Source organism: Coregonus clupeaformis, chromosome 16, assembly GCF_020615455.1.
Source record: "Coregonus clupeaformis isolate EN_2021a chromosome 16, ASM2061545v1, whole genome shotgun sequence".
NCBI classification, from domain to species: Eukaryota; Metazoa; Chordata; class Actinopteri; order Salmoniformes; family Salmonidae; genus Coregonus; species Coregonus clupeaformis.
In genome coordinates, this window is record NC_059207.1 from 497,001 (window position 1) to 512,500 (window position 15,500).

Consider the following 15,500-nt stretch of genomic DNA (forward strand, 5'->3'; position numbering starts at 1 on the left):
GAAAAAGAGAGAGAGAGAGCAAGATGTATACACAAGGTGGAGTTTTATGGGCCATAGATACAGAGCTGTCCTACAAAATTAGATAAACACCAAGTAATGTCATTTTTAATAAGGAAATAAAAAAAGTATTTTGAAAACATGCATTCCACTGGTGACCTTGCTCCACCAAGAGTGCTTGATACCAGCTAAGCTATTACCATATTAACCAAGATCCCTGTTATTAGGACATGTATTATTGTAGTAGCTGAGGAGTGTACAACTATGTGCGTGTGTGTTGTGTTCCTATGGTGAATTTGTGTAAGACAGCTGTTTTCATAAAATATTTGCTAATATTACATTCTGAGAAAATGTAATAAAAATTGTAGAGAGAGGAATTAGGTACAACTCTCAGGTGCGGACCCGGGAGGGTGGACCAATGTGTGTATTTCAGCCATGGCCAGGCTTCAAATAGCTGTTCCGATACAGAGTAGGGAGAGAAAGGAGGGGTGTTCACGCTTTCTTTTATATTTTACTGCTCCGTTTGACCTTTTCTTCAAGAGCAGGTTTGTGTGCTTTAGCGGATCACTGGGCAGGAGGAAGGTGTCCTATAGAGACTTGTCTAGTGAGTGTTTCTCCTAGCTATTTATTTTCAGGCTACAGGATCATGATATGATAACTTTCTTCCTTCTTGTATCTCTCTATCCCATCAGGATATCAATCAACTGTGCTTAATCTGACTGCATCAGCCAATCACACAGAGCGATCTAACATCCTGACAGGTGGCTGACCGCAGGCACAGGTATAAAAGAACGGGAAGACTCAATTGGTTTTGCTAACTCCATCATTTCCTCCTTTTGAAAAAGGTCAAAGGTTATCGAGGAAACAAATGCAGCTTTATTAAATTAGACTCCTCCACTAGCACATCATCCAGCAAATTATGTTTACAGAGGAATCCCAAAATACAGAGGAATCCCAAAGTGGTAAAAATGAATGAGAAAAGGATAAGTAGCATACAGTTTTTAAATGTGTGCATGCGGTCCTCCTCAGAGAAAACAGCAACTTATTCAAGGGAGTGTGGTGGATTTCAGCAGAGGAGACTCCGAGGATGTACTTGTGCTTCCTCCACGGGAGGACTTAATCAAGGACAGAGGCAGACTCCTCTGTTCACCTAATAACGAACTGACACCGTCGTCGATCACTTATCAGGTTCCGGGTCACGGAGGAGAGAGGACGGTCTTTTGCCCAAATAAGAATCTTATCACCACGGCCCTGGTCAGGATTAAACGCTTGAACAGAAACCAAAACATGCAAGCTCACAAATGCAGGCGCTCACAGTATAGTCCACGCTCTACCTCTGCTGACCTGGGACCAGCTGATAGAAAGAGAAGACAGACAAGTCTGTGTACCAATATACAGTAGCACCCCGTTGGTCCCTTTATGCAGCTGAGAACATTACATTTCAGCGTCGGTAATGTCAAATACTGCTTGATAGGGTCTATCATATACAATAGGTAGAACATACATGACTATAGACAATACATTGAACATACAATTCATGATTCTCATGTGTAACCGGCAGTCCACTCAATGAGCCCATTCTCTCTCACACACGGTTAAAGGAGGAGCCGTGAAAGGGAGCCTGAGTACCAAACTATATTTATTGTTTACAGTAGTAAAAGACGCCAAACAATGTACAAATCAGTAGAGAAACCAAACAAATACCATATGACAAAACTTGTGGGTAAAGACCATAACCACCCCCTCCTTACCCTCCAAGTAGAAGTAGACCCCAACCACAGATCTAGGATCAGACAACCTTAACCCCCAAAACATTAACCATTAGGGGGATGCAAAATATCTGACCCGGTATCAGTGTTTAAGGATGACTTCTCCCTCCCAACTTACACCCCCACCCAAAAACAGATTCACTGACAGGGTTGCTGTAAGAACTGACCACTGAAAAAATTAAGATAAATTATCCCGTATATGGTATCAGGGAATATTCCCTTTTGACTGCCCTCAAAAAAAAAAAAATATAATAATAAAAAAACTAGGGGTGCATCTCACCAGTAAAAATAGCTTCCTTGTGACAAGGAGACTCCTTTCTTTCATTCTTGTAAAACTGACACTAAAGAACTGGACAGGTGAAAGCTCATTCCATGGTTGGCATCCACCTTAGCCTGAATGTTCAGATCGGTGCCAAATGAAGGATTGGAGGCAACCTAAGACTTTCGAGATGCACCCTTGGTTTTCACCCTCGAATAAACCAGGGCTTCCCCCATGTCAAACCATTGGAAGGGTCCAGAAGCCACCCACTAACCCCTAGGCACTTCTTGTAGATTCGAGGTGTTGGATAAATACAAAACACTACACAAGTGGCTTAGGGGTAGGGATTGTTTCTAGATCAAAACTCATCGTTTTTAACATTGGAAAGACCCGGAAGCTGTCCAAGACCATTCAAGAGTTAAATCTTGACTAAGACAGACATTTGAGGGGAGCCCCCCCCCCACCCCATCCAAAACCGCGCCAGACATATTTTAAAATAAGAACAAGGAAACACAGACAATGGGGAAGCCTCAAAGTAGAAGTTGCCCCTTACCACAGATCAGCTCACCGTCTCCTAAACTTAACCTCATCCAATATGGGGTAAACTAATAACTGACCTTAAATCAGTGTCTAAGGGGCAAATTCATCCCCACTCCCACCCCTCAGGACAAAACTGCGACAGACAAAAAAAAAACACAAGTGAACACAGAGGCCGAAGAGTGACTGGAGGAGAGGAGCAGTGGGCATGGTTTGGGTATGTCAATCACTGTAACGGGAGGGGCTTAGCAGAGACCGCCTGTCTGCTGTTGGAAAACATCTATGGTGTCTTCATCCTCCATCTCCAGCTAAAGAGAGCGAGAGAGAATTAACATGTGTGAGAGGGAAGGAGAGGGGGGTCTAGTGAAGAGGGATTCCATGAGAGGGAGATGTAGTGGGAAGTATAGCGAGAAAGTAATTAAGTGCATTGAGAGTTTATTTTGAGTTTAGGAACAGGGTGGGCTTTAGTTGAGAAGGATAATGGAGTCAGATGCTTCAGAGTGAGAAGAGAATAGAGTGAGTAGAGAATAGAGAGAGCTGCCAGTTGTCTGTGCAGCGTACCTGTGAAGGTGTGTCTGTCTCGTTGATTGGCTGTCCGTCAAACCTGAACCTGATCTGCCTTATCGAGAGCCCCTGAAGGAGAGAGAGGACACATTAGAAATACATGGAACAGATATTCTCTAGTATAAGGAATCAGGTCAGCTCTATTCATAATATTTCTATGAGCAATGTTCAGGGTGCCCCCTGCTCCAGTCCTCGCCACTGAGGAGGCAGGTAGGAGGGCAAGGTGTCTGATTGGTGACTGTGGTTCAATTGGCGGCTGTGCTGACCTGACGTTCGCAGTAGGCCTTCATCAGTTTGCTGAGCGGTGTGTGTCTCTTGATTTTGAATTGAACCACCGAGCCATCCTGACCCGCTACCTTTAAGTTAATGTGGTCGTTCTCAGTCTTCACGCCCTCCTGAAACACAACCAAACAGAGACAAACAGCAATTAAAGATGAACAATGTAGTTATTCAGTCTTCAATGCTTCCCTTTCTTGGAGAGACAAACAATTGATGACTTGTACAACCACTTAGGCCTCATACGTCTCTAGTAAGGTCTGGATAGCTAGGTAGTGTTCTTGTCCTGTTAATTAGGGTCGCTTGTGGGTGGTACGGGGTCTGAAGGTGGGAAATGCGTGGAACCGAAGGCTGTGACTGAGGTAAGAGTTATCCATAACAAAATCCACGGTCAGCTTGTCCTAGTACCTCAAATCGAAAAATATATATCTGATTCCTGTATCAGTAAGTGGTTAGGGACCATTTCGTACAGGCTATCTATGACCAACTACCTAGTTATACCTGGTCCTACCGGGGTCTGGCCAACGCCATGCGTGTTTACTGGCCAAGAATATAGTGTTTTTCTGGCCAAGAAGATAAACAGTGCAGTAACTAACGAATTGTGTAATTTAGTAAATTTCAAGAAGTGGATGCCGACGAAATGCATCTAAATCACTCGAATATGGCTTCCAAATTGTGTCACATTTTGTGCGTCTCTTCTTGCGGCGTTTAGCTAACTAGCTGCTAGTTGGCTAGCGTGGTCTACTTTCCACAAAGAAAAACCCGCAACCGCTATCCGTGAATTTAACTTCGAAATGTAAGTGGTAGCTATGTTACAACATTTCTGGTTTATGTTCGAAATATTTCGCATAACATCTCTAATAGCTTGTATATCGAATACACTTAGAAATATCGTATCCGGAGGCAGCACTCCATTCATTTAGCTACGAAACAAACAGTGCGCCGATTCAGACAAACGTGCAAACCGGGCCATTTTTGATTGCATATTTCAGGCGCTATTTGGCATTAGACTGTTTTAATCGCCTTAAATACCCATCACATTTTAATAGACGGCCTGCCTTACCTTTGGTTTCTCCTCCGACATTTTGATGGGTTTTCTTTAAAGGATTTGCGGGTTCAAATGTAATTTTGGACGTGTTTTCGTTTGCACCTCTTTAAGCTATCTGCTCTTCTCCTCCGCAAACACGGGAACGCGCTTTGGTCTCTTGTTCCGCAGACACTGATTGGCTTTCGCGGAATCACGTGACATATTCTATTGGGGACGCGGATGCGGGGACGCGCAATTCAACCAAATACTCGGTCACGCGACATTAAGAACCCGCCAAAGACAGGGCCGAGTCTGGCCCTTGATTAATTTCAAATAAATACACACATTACACTCAGATCAAATTGTATTTGTCACATGCTTAGTAAAAAACAGGTATAGACTACCATGAAATGCTTACTTACGGGTCCTTTTCCAACAATAAAGATACAACATTTTAATATTGACACAAGGAATAAATACACAGTGAATAATGAATAACAATAATGAGTAAACATAACATGGCTGTGTACAGGGAGTACCAGAATAATGTTGTAAAATACATTTGATGTCAAGCCAAATCTTCCATGTTCATCATAATGGAAAGAGAAATGGTGTGTATTCATTACGGAGTACATTTACTGTTTAAGAACCAAATGGAAGAAAACTGAGAGTAGGGGGGAGATAGGTCCCTCCCATAGAAATAGATAGAGAACTCATCTTTGTATCTGTGTCATTGTAGCGTCTGTGACAGCATGGGCAACGCCATTGAGGCTATCTCCATTTTGAAGAATTCAATTTTCTTCTTCACAATTGGCTGATCCCCCTGATGACCTGGTTGGACATGACTCCAACAGGGTCACCAGGAGGGATCAGCCAATGAAGTCCCACCCAGTTGACTACTTTAAAATGGTGGAAGCCCTCAATGGCGCTGCCAATGCTAATATGGCTTTTTGGCCACTAGAGCCCCTTATCATTCTCTATGGTCCTTCCCGTTTTGTTCCGTTTGCTTCCTTTAAAGCAGAATTGGCGAAATGAATAAACCCATGGTTTTGAGGAAGGCAACACTAAGCTACTGTACTATGGTGGTAGCCCACAAGACTGGAAATCCACTACCAGAGACATGGCTTTTGATTACCAGTCGGGGGCGCTCCAACTCAACATGTCATTTCTCTCTTGAGGGAGAAAGGGAAGGATTGGAATGGGTAGGGATCCAGGGCTGGGTTACATTCCAGAAAGATTATCTCGCTCTGTGGCTCTGGTCATATAAAATGCTTGAATAAAGAGTATAAATATCCTTGATAAAAATAGTAAATCGAGATCTAAGACTTGAGGATTGAGTCAGCACTGCAGGAATTCCTGTTTATTCACATCTCTACTATTATTGAGGTTACGATCACTGGTCTGATATGGTCGTTGTGCGTTTCTCAATATGAGGTAGAGGGTATAGTAGGGGCTAGGAGTTGATAAGATCCAAAGAGAGACAAGTCTTACATAGTGGAAAGTTATATTTTAGTAAAAATAGATTTATTCAATAAACAGACAAAGGGTAGTTTATTACACATAACTTGACATCAATAAAAAGTTGATTCATTTGGCCTGACAAGTTAGATTCTGTAACTGAAGTAGCTGGTGCCTGTAATGAGAAAGCTGTCACAGGTAGAAATATATTGCTTAGATCTGACATTCTTTATGTCTCATTTTACAAGGTGTGTACATTCTATATGGTAGCCTACATTTCTATCTGCAATTCTGAGCATTCAACTCTTCTGAATAGCCTCCTATTTAAAGCTGCAATATGTAACTTTTGGGGCGACCTGACCAAATTCACATAGAAATGTGAGTTATAGATCTGTCATTCTCTTTGAAAGCAAGTCTAAGAAGCGGTAGATCTGTTGTATGTGCGTTATTTCTATGCTTACCGTATGGAAAATATATTTTACAGCGGTTTAGATGGTACAATGATTCTCTAAACTATACTTGCTTGTTTTGTCACATAAACTGAAATTAGGTTAACTGGAAATGGCGGAGCAATTTCTGCAAAGTGCATCATTAAGTACAATTCTGGTTTAAATTAGAATAACAATACATCTATACAAAAAGTTTGTTTGATGGAGTACACAGATAAAAATACATAGATATGGTCAACTTTTCTGGAGTGCATCTTCTCAATCAAGTAGAGCATAGGCAAGATCTCCTATAACCAAGTAGTAACCCTTAAGCACCATCATCATATGAGTTTTTAATACAGTGGTAGTCACAGAAGGTAGATGGTATAAATAAGGTACATTATTATTATTATTATTACTATTTTTGCAGGATGCAACATATCATACGAAATAGATTACGTTGTACACAATTGTGCACAATTTATGGGGACCCATTTTGGTTTGTGAGCGCTACTTTCAAAGCTATTGTCTGAAATTATACAAAACCTTTATAACGCATCTTTAAGATTTTTATGATTAATGGTTTAGGGGAGGGTAAGCTGAGCATAGAACAGTCACCAAGGTCAACATTCCTTAGGGGAAGAAGGGGTTGGGTTGGTTGAAAGGTCAGAGGTGAGGAGAAGGCAGGCAGCTCAGGAGAATTTGGAGTATGGGTTGGACCCACTGAGACCTGGAAGGAGAGAGAGAGAGAGGGGCAGAGATAGAGGGAGGAAAAGAGGGAGAGAAGGAGAGAAAGAATTACAGATCATCTTTCATAACATCAAATTCCATCAGAGTAGTGATGGTGGTTTTCCACAGACAGGAATGAGGAAACATGACAGGAGTGGTTGTGTGTGTGTGTATTTGTGTGCGTGTCTCAAGTCGTACCATATTTCGTTCGGATTTCCTCATGCCTCATCTTCATCTCTGCCTTCCTGTTAACACAAAGACAACCAGCTGGTTAGACGCACACACATGTAAGCACACATAGTATTTTTAGAGGAATGCACAACCTTTCAGACCAGCCAGGTAGGTAAGAAGTCATGAGTAGAGCACAAACCGGTTTGGGCGGTTAGCTTTGGTTGTGACGTATGTAAAGGTTTGTTCCAGTAATGCTTTTGTGTCGCTCTGGCTGTAACTGATATGAAACTAACAAAAGAAACCTGGGGCCTTGTTCTGATCGCAAACACGGTCACATTGTCAGATAGACACACTGAGGAATGAAACACACACAATATTTTTTCAGGTATTAAAAGGATATGTTGCCTCTAATTCTGAGTGTAAGGTCAAATACAGCACACACAGGGCTTGAATGAGCAATGTTCACCATATCTCCCTGTGGGATTTGTAGTAGGCCAGCTGACCACAACACACACAACACAAAGCCATGTAAATACTGACACTTTCTTTAGTTGCAAATTGCTTCACATACATAGACAAATACACAGATGTTCGTGTGCCATGGTGACGTCTTACCTCTCTTCCTGTTTTCCCTTCGTCTTATTGGCCCGTCTATCCATCTTGGCATCGAACCTCGCAGACCTGACACACACACAGGTTAGGGCGGATTAGTACTTATACATGTGTCTGGAGGTCAGTCCATGAGGGTAGGTCAGTGTGTGTGTGTGAATTACACACTTTACTTGACCACGCCAAATCAAACACACACACTATACAGTTGAGGCCAAATATATTGGCACCCTTGCACCTTTCTTAAATAATTTCCTATTTCTTTTCAAATAAATTAAATTGATTTTCAACATTGCAGAGGCTATTTTATTTTTGTAAACTAAAGTTGAGCAATTTAATAGAGAAAATAAAGACAAAAGGCATGGACAAAATGGCCACCCTGGAGCTAGTACTTGGTTGCACAGCCTTTGGCCAAGATAACTGCAGACAAACGCTTCTTGTAGCCATCAATGAGCTTGCTTCAACTTTAGACTGGCATTTGGCCCACTTTTCAGCAGAAAACTGCTTTTATACTTCAATGTTTGAAGGGTGCCCTCCAACTACTGATCTCGTCATTGGTTTCAGATGTGATTCAGTTCTGGACTCTTGTCTGACCACTCCAGAACAGTCCAGCGTTTCTTCTTAAACCATTCCAAGGTGCTTTTGAAGCATGTTTGGGGTTGTTGACCTGCTGGAAGACCCACAACCTTTAACAGAGACACAGTTTTTGGATACTGGGTTGAACATTGCACTCCAAAACACCTTGATAATCTGCTGATTTCATGATGTCTTGCACACGTTCAAGACCCCCAGTACCAGAGGCAGCAAAGCGACCCCACAGCATTATTGAACCTCCCCATGTTTGATTGAACATGTGCAAGGCATCATGAAATCAGCATATTATTAGTTGTTTTGTTGTCCAATGTTCAACCCAGTGTCCAAAAACTGGGTCTCCATTGAATGCTGTGGGTCTTCCAGCAAGACAATGATCCCAAACATGAAAAAACACCCAGGAATGGTTCAAGAAGAGATGCTGGACTGTTCTGGAGTGGCCAGCCAGGAGTCCAGATTTGAATCACATCCAAAACCTATGGAGAGATCTGAAAACAGCAGTTGAGGAGGGCACCCCTCAAACCTTGAAGAATTAGAGCAGTTTGCTGCTGAAAAGTGGGCTACATCATTAATGGCTACAAGATGCGTTTGTCTGCAGTTACCTTGGCCAAAGGCTGTGCAACCAAGTATAAGCTCCGGAGTGCCAATCATTTTGTCCATGCCATTTGTCTTTTCTAAATTAAAATTGTCAACTTAAGTTTCCAAAAATAAAATGTATTCTGCAATGTCGAAAATCTAATAACAAGGTGTGGAGACCAAAAGTATATATATATTTTTATTTCAACCTATTTTAGAACAAAGGGGAAACACACACAAACACATGCACACACAGACACACTAACACATCATTTTTTTTGTTGTATTGTTTGTATATTGTTGTATTTTAAATTTGTGTGACTGTTCTTGTCTATCAGTGTTTCGTTACTTGTCATGTTTTGTGTTTTTTTGTGGACCCCAGGAAGAGTAGCTGCTGCTTTGGCAACAACGGGGATCTGAATAAACAAATAAGAAATAGTGACTTATTTAAGAAAAGTGTAAGGGTTGCCAATTACTTTGGCCGAAACTGTATATGAATACACATACCATTATATAAATACACTCACACAGTCAACGATAAAAAAACAAAAAAACATCATCCCCTCATCCCAAACTGTTTTGGAAACAGATTACACAAATCAACAGTGTGTGTGTGTGTGTGTGTGTGTGTGTGTGTGTGTACACTATACCCGATGCGTTCACACTTGCAGCAGGAAGAGGCAGACCAGGAAGGCGATGATAATGACTCCACCCACCACCGCCATGGCGATGATCAATGACTGGAAGTTCACTGACACACACACACACACACAGGACATTAGTTCTTACTCCAGCAGAGGTGTGTGTGTGTGTGTGTGTGTTTGTTTTCTTACCCCAGCAGCGTCCCCAGCGTGCATCGTTGAGGGGGCAGAGGGCGTGGGGGGGTAGGATGGTCCTCACTGGGTACGTGATACACATCTTAGTCTTCTGACACCACAGGCACTGTAACACACACACAGGTCAACATAACGCCAGTATTCGTGGACTATGAATTGGTAGGGATTTCAGGATTGGCAGGGTTAGAGTTCACAATGCCAAGGATGGAGGGATGCAGAGAGAGAAATGAGGGCAGAGAGACAGAGGTGAGTGTTCAGTTAGTCTCCCAACCTGTCTGATAGGTGTGGAGGGTGGAGCTGATATGCTGATTCATGTCCACCAGAAAATATCTGTGACTCTGTTAGACCCATGAGCAGGCGGTGTAGTGAGGGAATCAGGACCAGAAAACATATGTGACCCTGTTAGACCCATGACCAGGAGGTGTAGTGAGGGAATCAGGACCAGAAAACATATGTGACCCTGTTAGACCCATGAGCAGGAGGTATAGTGAGGGAATCAGGACAATAAAACATCTGTGACCCTGTTAGACCCATGAGCAGGAGATGTAGTGAGGGAATCAGGACATGAAAACATCTGTGACCCTGTTAGACCCATGAGCAGGAGGTGTAGTGAGGGAATCAGGACCAGAAAACATCTGTGACACTGTTAGACCCATGAGCAGGAGGTAGAGTGAGGGAATCAGGACCAGAAAACATCTGTGGCCCTGTTAGACCCATGAGCAGGAGATGTAGTGAGGGAATCAGGACCAGAAAACATCTGTGACCCTGTTAGACCCTTGAGCAGGAGGTAGAGTGAGGGAATCTGGACCAGAAAACATATGTGACCCTGTTAGACCCATGAGCAGGCGGTATAGTGAGGGAATCAGGACCAGAAAACATCTGTGACCCTGTTAGACCCATGAGCAGGAGGTGTAGTGAGGGAATCCGGACCAGAAAACATCTGTGACCCTGTTAGACCCATGAGCAGGAGGTGTAGTGAGGGAATCAGGACCAGAAAACATCTGTGACCCTGCTAGACCCATGAGCAGGAGGTGTAGTGAGGGAATCAGGACCAGAAAACATATGTGACCCTGTTAGACCCATGAGCAGGCGGTGTAGTGAGGGAATCAGGACCAGAAAACATATGTGACCCTGTTAGACCCATGAGCAGGCGGTGTAGTGAGGGAATCAGGACCAGGAAAACCAAAGTGTTCCTGACTCGGGTGCCAGACTAATCCCAGACTCACCGTCACATTTGTCAGACATTCCTCACAGCTTGTTCCATTCTTAGTCTCACACACTGGGAGAGGGAGGCGGGAGAGCGAGAGGGAGGGAGAGAAAACAGGTTGATCGAGGGGAAAAAAACTTTAGATCAGTAGTTCATAACATACGAAATAACTGCAGTTAGAGGCAGTAATAAAGCCTTCTCACTTGCAGCAAGACCTAGCCTACTGCAGATATTTCCATTTGTCTTTTGACTGTATGATTCTACAGAATCGTTTGTGTACATTCTGGTAGTTAGTTCTATGGCTCCAGATAAGAAACGGAAGCCTGGTAGTCTGGTAGTCTGGTCTCTATGGGGCAAAAATTCAAAAAGGAATCTTCCAAGATGGAGAACAGCTGTCTCTTTTGGCACTTTAACTAGTTTCACCCAAACACTTAACAGTTAAATGGGCCAGCCAGTCATGATTCTAACTACTGAAATGTGTCTGAGAAGGAACTGAAAACAATCCATTGTTCCTGCTAAGAGGTTTCAGTTACACAAGCGTTTAACAACTCCCTGACAGTGAATAGGCCAAATATTTTACCAATCTACCAAGACACTTGAAATTAAAGAGCCATTGTCTGAATATAATAATCTAAATTCTATAAGGCTGATGACAGTCTAAATTACATCATTATAAAGGAATTGAAAACAAGCATTAAGTCATTTTGTGTTTTACCTAATGGCAAATTCACTGTGAAATAGGCTACAACGTGAAATCGGGGAATTTCTGGTTTGAGAGAACTCCACTACCAGCTGTATTTTCGGTGATTAATGTCATAGACTAACTATAGCCAACAGTATGATCTATAATATTTTTTTGTCATATAGATCAAAATAATTTATAAGCGACAATAAATCAATGGTTAAGAAAAACAACAAAAGAAGTGCCACTGACTCACCTACGCTGGGTTCGGCAGTTTGCGCGAACACAGTGACCACACCGAAGAGTAGCAGAACAGCAGGTAGGCCTACTAAACTCCTCAAATCCATCATTTATTGAAACTTTCAAATCCAAACTGTGACAGTAAAATATTCCTTCGTGTATGGCGCTAATCTTGAGTTGGAAAAGTTGTTTTATTTAAGTAACAACACGGGGAAATTAGGCCAATCCGTTTTAAGAAAAGAAACCCTTGAAGTGATGTTGAGATAAGGCAAAAAGGTCTGCCCTCCTTCCTCCCTGCGCGCGCCCAACCAATGAGAGCTGGAATTAGGGTGACCAAATGTCCCGGATTGCGGGACAGTCCCGAATGTTGGCCATTTGTCCGGTGCCCCGCATTTTATCAACAAACACTACTCATTTACCAAAAAAGGTAGATTTGTTGCGTATTTCGGTCAGACTTCCTATTCATTTGATGATAATTGACATTTCGGCCTGTTGCCAAAAACATGTATTCATGTAGGCTACACTGGCCCGCAAAAACATTCCGTTGTCCCGCATTCGTGTATTTTAAATATGGACCATTGTGTGGTCACCCTAGCTGGAATAGAACAATCACGTCAGCTGTGTGCGTGCGTGTACAGAAGAGAAGACTGGACAATTTCCGATAATTTATTAAAGCATAATTTTGTAAAGCCAGTTACAAATAAAAAAAGAACAACAACAATTTTCTCTCTCTTTCTCTTTTTTTCTCTCAAAACAATCACAATGTTTCAATATATAATGATAATAATGAATATGAACCATAACAGATTACAGTCAGGTCCTGCTCTGGCCGCCTGCGGCTGGAAAATGACCCTGGTATAGAGGTTGCTCATAGACACAGATCTAGGATCAGTTTACCCTTCCCATTTGGGTGGGAAACGGGCTTGTGGTAATGTCTGGATCAAAATCAGTGGAATGTTATCAAATACATCAAACACATGGTTGCCATGTGTTTGATACCATTCCATTGGTTCAGTTCCAGCCATTATTATGAGCCTTCCTCCCCTCAGCAGCCTCCACTGCTTTAGATCAGTGTCAAGAGGCAACTTCATCTTACTCTGTGTACTAGCAGTGTGAGAGGCAGGGCCATAGAAATAGAATACCTAGATAGGACACAGTCCTGAATTTCACTGGATTTTTCGGTCATTCCAAATGGTCCACTGCAACACAGGATGGAATGTTGTTCTGAATTGGAATGTCCTTTCCAGTAATTCTGATTCTATAGACTGGTCCTCCAGGGGGCTGTGGCCCACAAGCAGTGACGACAAATCCCAAACAAAATTCCCATGTTCCCAGAATTCTCATATTCCAACCATTCCTATTTCCTAGATGCATACCTCCTCAATATGTGATCTTCTCTTCTTTCACAGAATTCCATACTGTAACCCTATCCCCTCCCTCCCTCTGCAATAATTATAACAAATCAATTCCCCATCCTCCACCCTCTCCCTCCCTTCCTCCATTCCCAAACCCTTTCCCATTTAAAATCACAATCACAACACCATTCTCTTATAAAGGTTAGCCATATACATAATACTCTTATTTCTCAACAACACACTTTCTTTCTATCTTCTTATTTCTTTTTATAGTTCCCTTCTTCCCCCGGTGGGGTAGTTAGTTAGTCACTTGCATTATGACACAGATACACACACTCACGGTAGCATTCCAAACACAACACTACAGGAGGGGAGACACTGGGAACTTACAGTACACTAGTCACATGACTCAAAACAGCTTCTATTCACACATGAACTGGAGAACGATCACATAGCATAGAAACAGAATGGGTAGAGAAGACATCATTGTAGATTCCTCTTGTTTAAAAAAAAAAAAGTACCCACAGATATGGAAACGTGAGCCAGAAGGATGATACGAAGGCTACATTTCACTAGAGCACAGAGAAACGCATGTAGGCAACCATCCCAAACTGTCCTACCAATATGTCCGCCACGACTGACTCTACCCATTCTACATCAATAAGTGAAACCCCTCTATATCTCTGTGATTTAGTCAGATGGCACTGCTAGTGAATAAGGGTGCGTTGGCATATTAGACATACAGCAGTGAATATCTCTGTTCATTCGCATTTAATTTACACATACAATAAATTCATCAAATGGCATTTATAATGGTATTTATATACATACAGTACTGTGACCAAAAAAAATCTATGTAGGGTTCCAATGGGTGCGATATACAAAAACGGTAAGTGTTTGATTAGTGTATATGTGTGTATGTGTAGGTTAGACATGAATATATAATATATGTGATGTTCATAGTATGTAGATATATTATAGGAGAAGGTTCCGTCTCAATCTCCCTTGGTTGATCTTGTAGTTGACATTTGTCACTCTTAGCATCATTCGCTCCTCCAGACCTTTCCACACCCACGGAGCTTCCCCCCCAGACCGAGCCAGACAGCTACCCCTGGAAAGAGCCTCTGAGTCGGGATGATCCCGGGGAGAGGGCCCTGGATGGGCCTCCAGCCCTGGTTCTCTGAGTGGGTTTGTATGAAGTCATATCACACAGCTCCATAGATATCTACTATGAGGTCACTTCCTTTGGCCATATGTGATGTCACTTCCTTTGACACAGGAAGTACTGCGCATTCTGATGAAGAAGGGACCAGACTTTCCATTTGACCCGAGAGGAAAACACAAAACACAGTGAGTCCTTTAACTCAGTCACCACGGACAACAGCAGATGAACGAGAGAGTGAGTGAGAGAAAGAGAGAGGAAAGGAAGCAAGCAAGAGAGAATAAATTAACACGTAACTGTAAAGAGAGTAAAGCAGGCGAAATGGGGGACACACAGACAGAGAAAAAGAGAGAGTTTCATCAAATGGGGGGAGAGAGGGTTAGAGACAGAGGAAGGAAAACAGAACTAGTAATAGGCTTCATTTGATCTCTCCTAGTTGGCAGTGTGTTGGGACTGGGACTGGGACTGGGACTGGGACTGGCACTGGCACTGGGGGTGTGTTATCGGGGTTGAGAAGGGGGCGACGGGGCTTTGCAGGTGGTATGGCTTGACTGGGCTATTGTGCTTGTCGTTGGTATGGGTTTGGTCCAGAGAGAACAGAGAGAGAGGGATGACAGAGGAGAGAGAGAGATTAGAGATTGATATAAAAGGAGTAATAGATATTTAGATGAAGTAAGGTTGAGTTAGAATGTGCTTGCTGGGCCTGCTGTCTGTAAGACAGTGACATGCAGGGTAACTGGGGGTTGGGAGGTGCTGGAGTTGTCCTCCTCCCCCAAAATTGTCGTTTTCCATGCTCATTGTTAATAAACAGATATTTAACCCAATCCACCCAATTCCCAAGTCTAGAATAGTTAGCTGCAGTCTCCATCCACTTTTCCCTTTGTGAAATCTGATGCCATTTTAGGTTCCTGACTGTCCGCTATTTTGTGGGTACCCCTCTCCAAGGTCGGCTGACTCCACCAACAAACCAACCGACCGACCAATCCGTGGATTATATCCACTTCCTGCCGCTCTTTGATAGGCCTGT

At 42.7% G+C, this 15,500-nt stretch overlaps 3 protein-coding genes across 4 annotated transcripts in view; all 3 read right to left on the reverse strand.

Annotated features, from left to right (window-relative positions):
• Nucleotides 1-1,618: 1,618 nt before the first annotated feature.
• On the reverse strand, nucleotides 1,619-4,607 carry sumo3a (small ubiquitin like modifier 3a). Its single transcript, XM_041872664.2, has 4 exons — nucleotides 4,466-4,607; nucleotides 3,393-3,521; nucleotides 3,124-3,195; nucleotides 1,619-2,870 (listed from the first exon to the last, which is right to left on the reverse strand). Exons 1-4 carry the CDS (start codon nucleotides 4,484-4,486, stop codon nucleotides 2,808-2,810), a joined length of 285 nt encoding a protein of 94 aa, XP_041728598.1. The 5' UTR covers nucleotides 4,487-4,607; the 3' UTR covers nucleotides 1,619-2,807.
• Nucleotides 4,608-6,653: 2,046 nt separating this feature from the next.
• Nucleotides 6,654-13,085, reverse strand: pttg1ipa (PTTG1 interacting protein a). Its single transcript, XM_041872663.2, is given in 9 exon segments — nucleotides 6,654-7,045; nucleotides 7,243-7,289; nucleotides 7,831-7,896; nucleotides 9,642-9,665; nucleotides 9,667-9,742; nucleotides 9,825-9,933; nucleotides 11,054-11,106; nucleotides 11,973-12,075; nucleotides 13,053-13,085. Coding segments are annotated over 9 exon segments (549 nt in total). The 3' UTR covers nucleotides 6,654-7,007.
• Nucleotides 12,609-15,500, reverse strand: part of myo10l1 (myosin X, like 1) — a 64,691-nt gene continuing 61,799 nt past the window's right edge. For both annotated transcript variants that reach the window (XM_045225504.1, XM_045225503.1), the window contains exon 40: nucleotides 12,609-15,500. This exon is cut by the window's right edge and continues 142 nt beyond it. The gene's annotated coding sequence lies outside the window, so the exon portion shown is untranslated.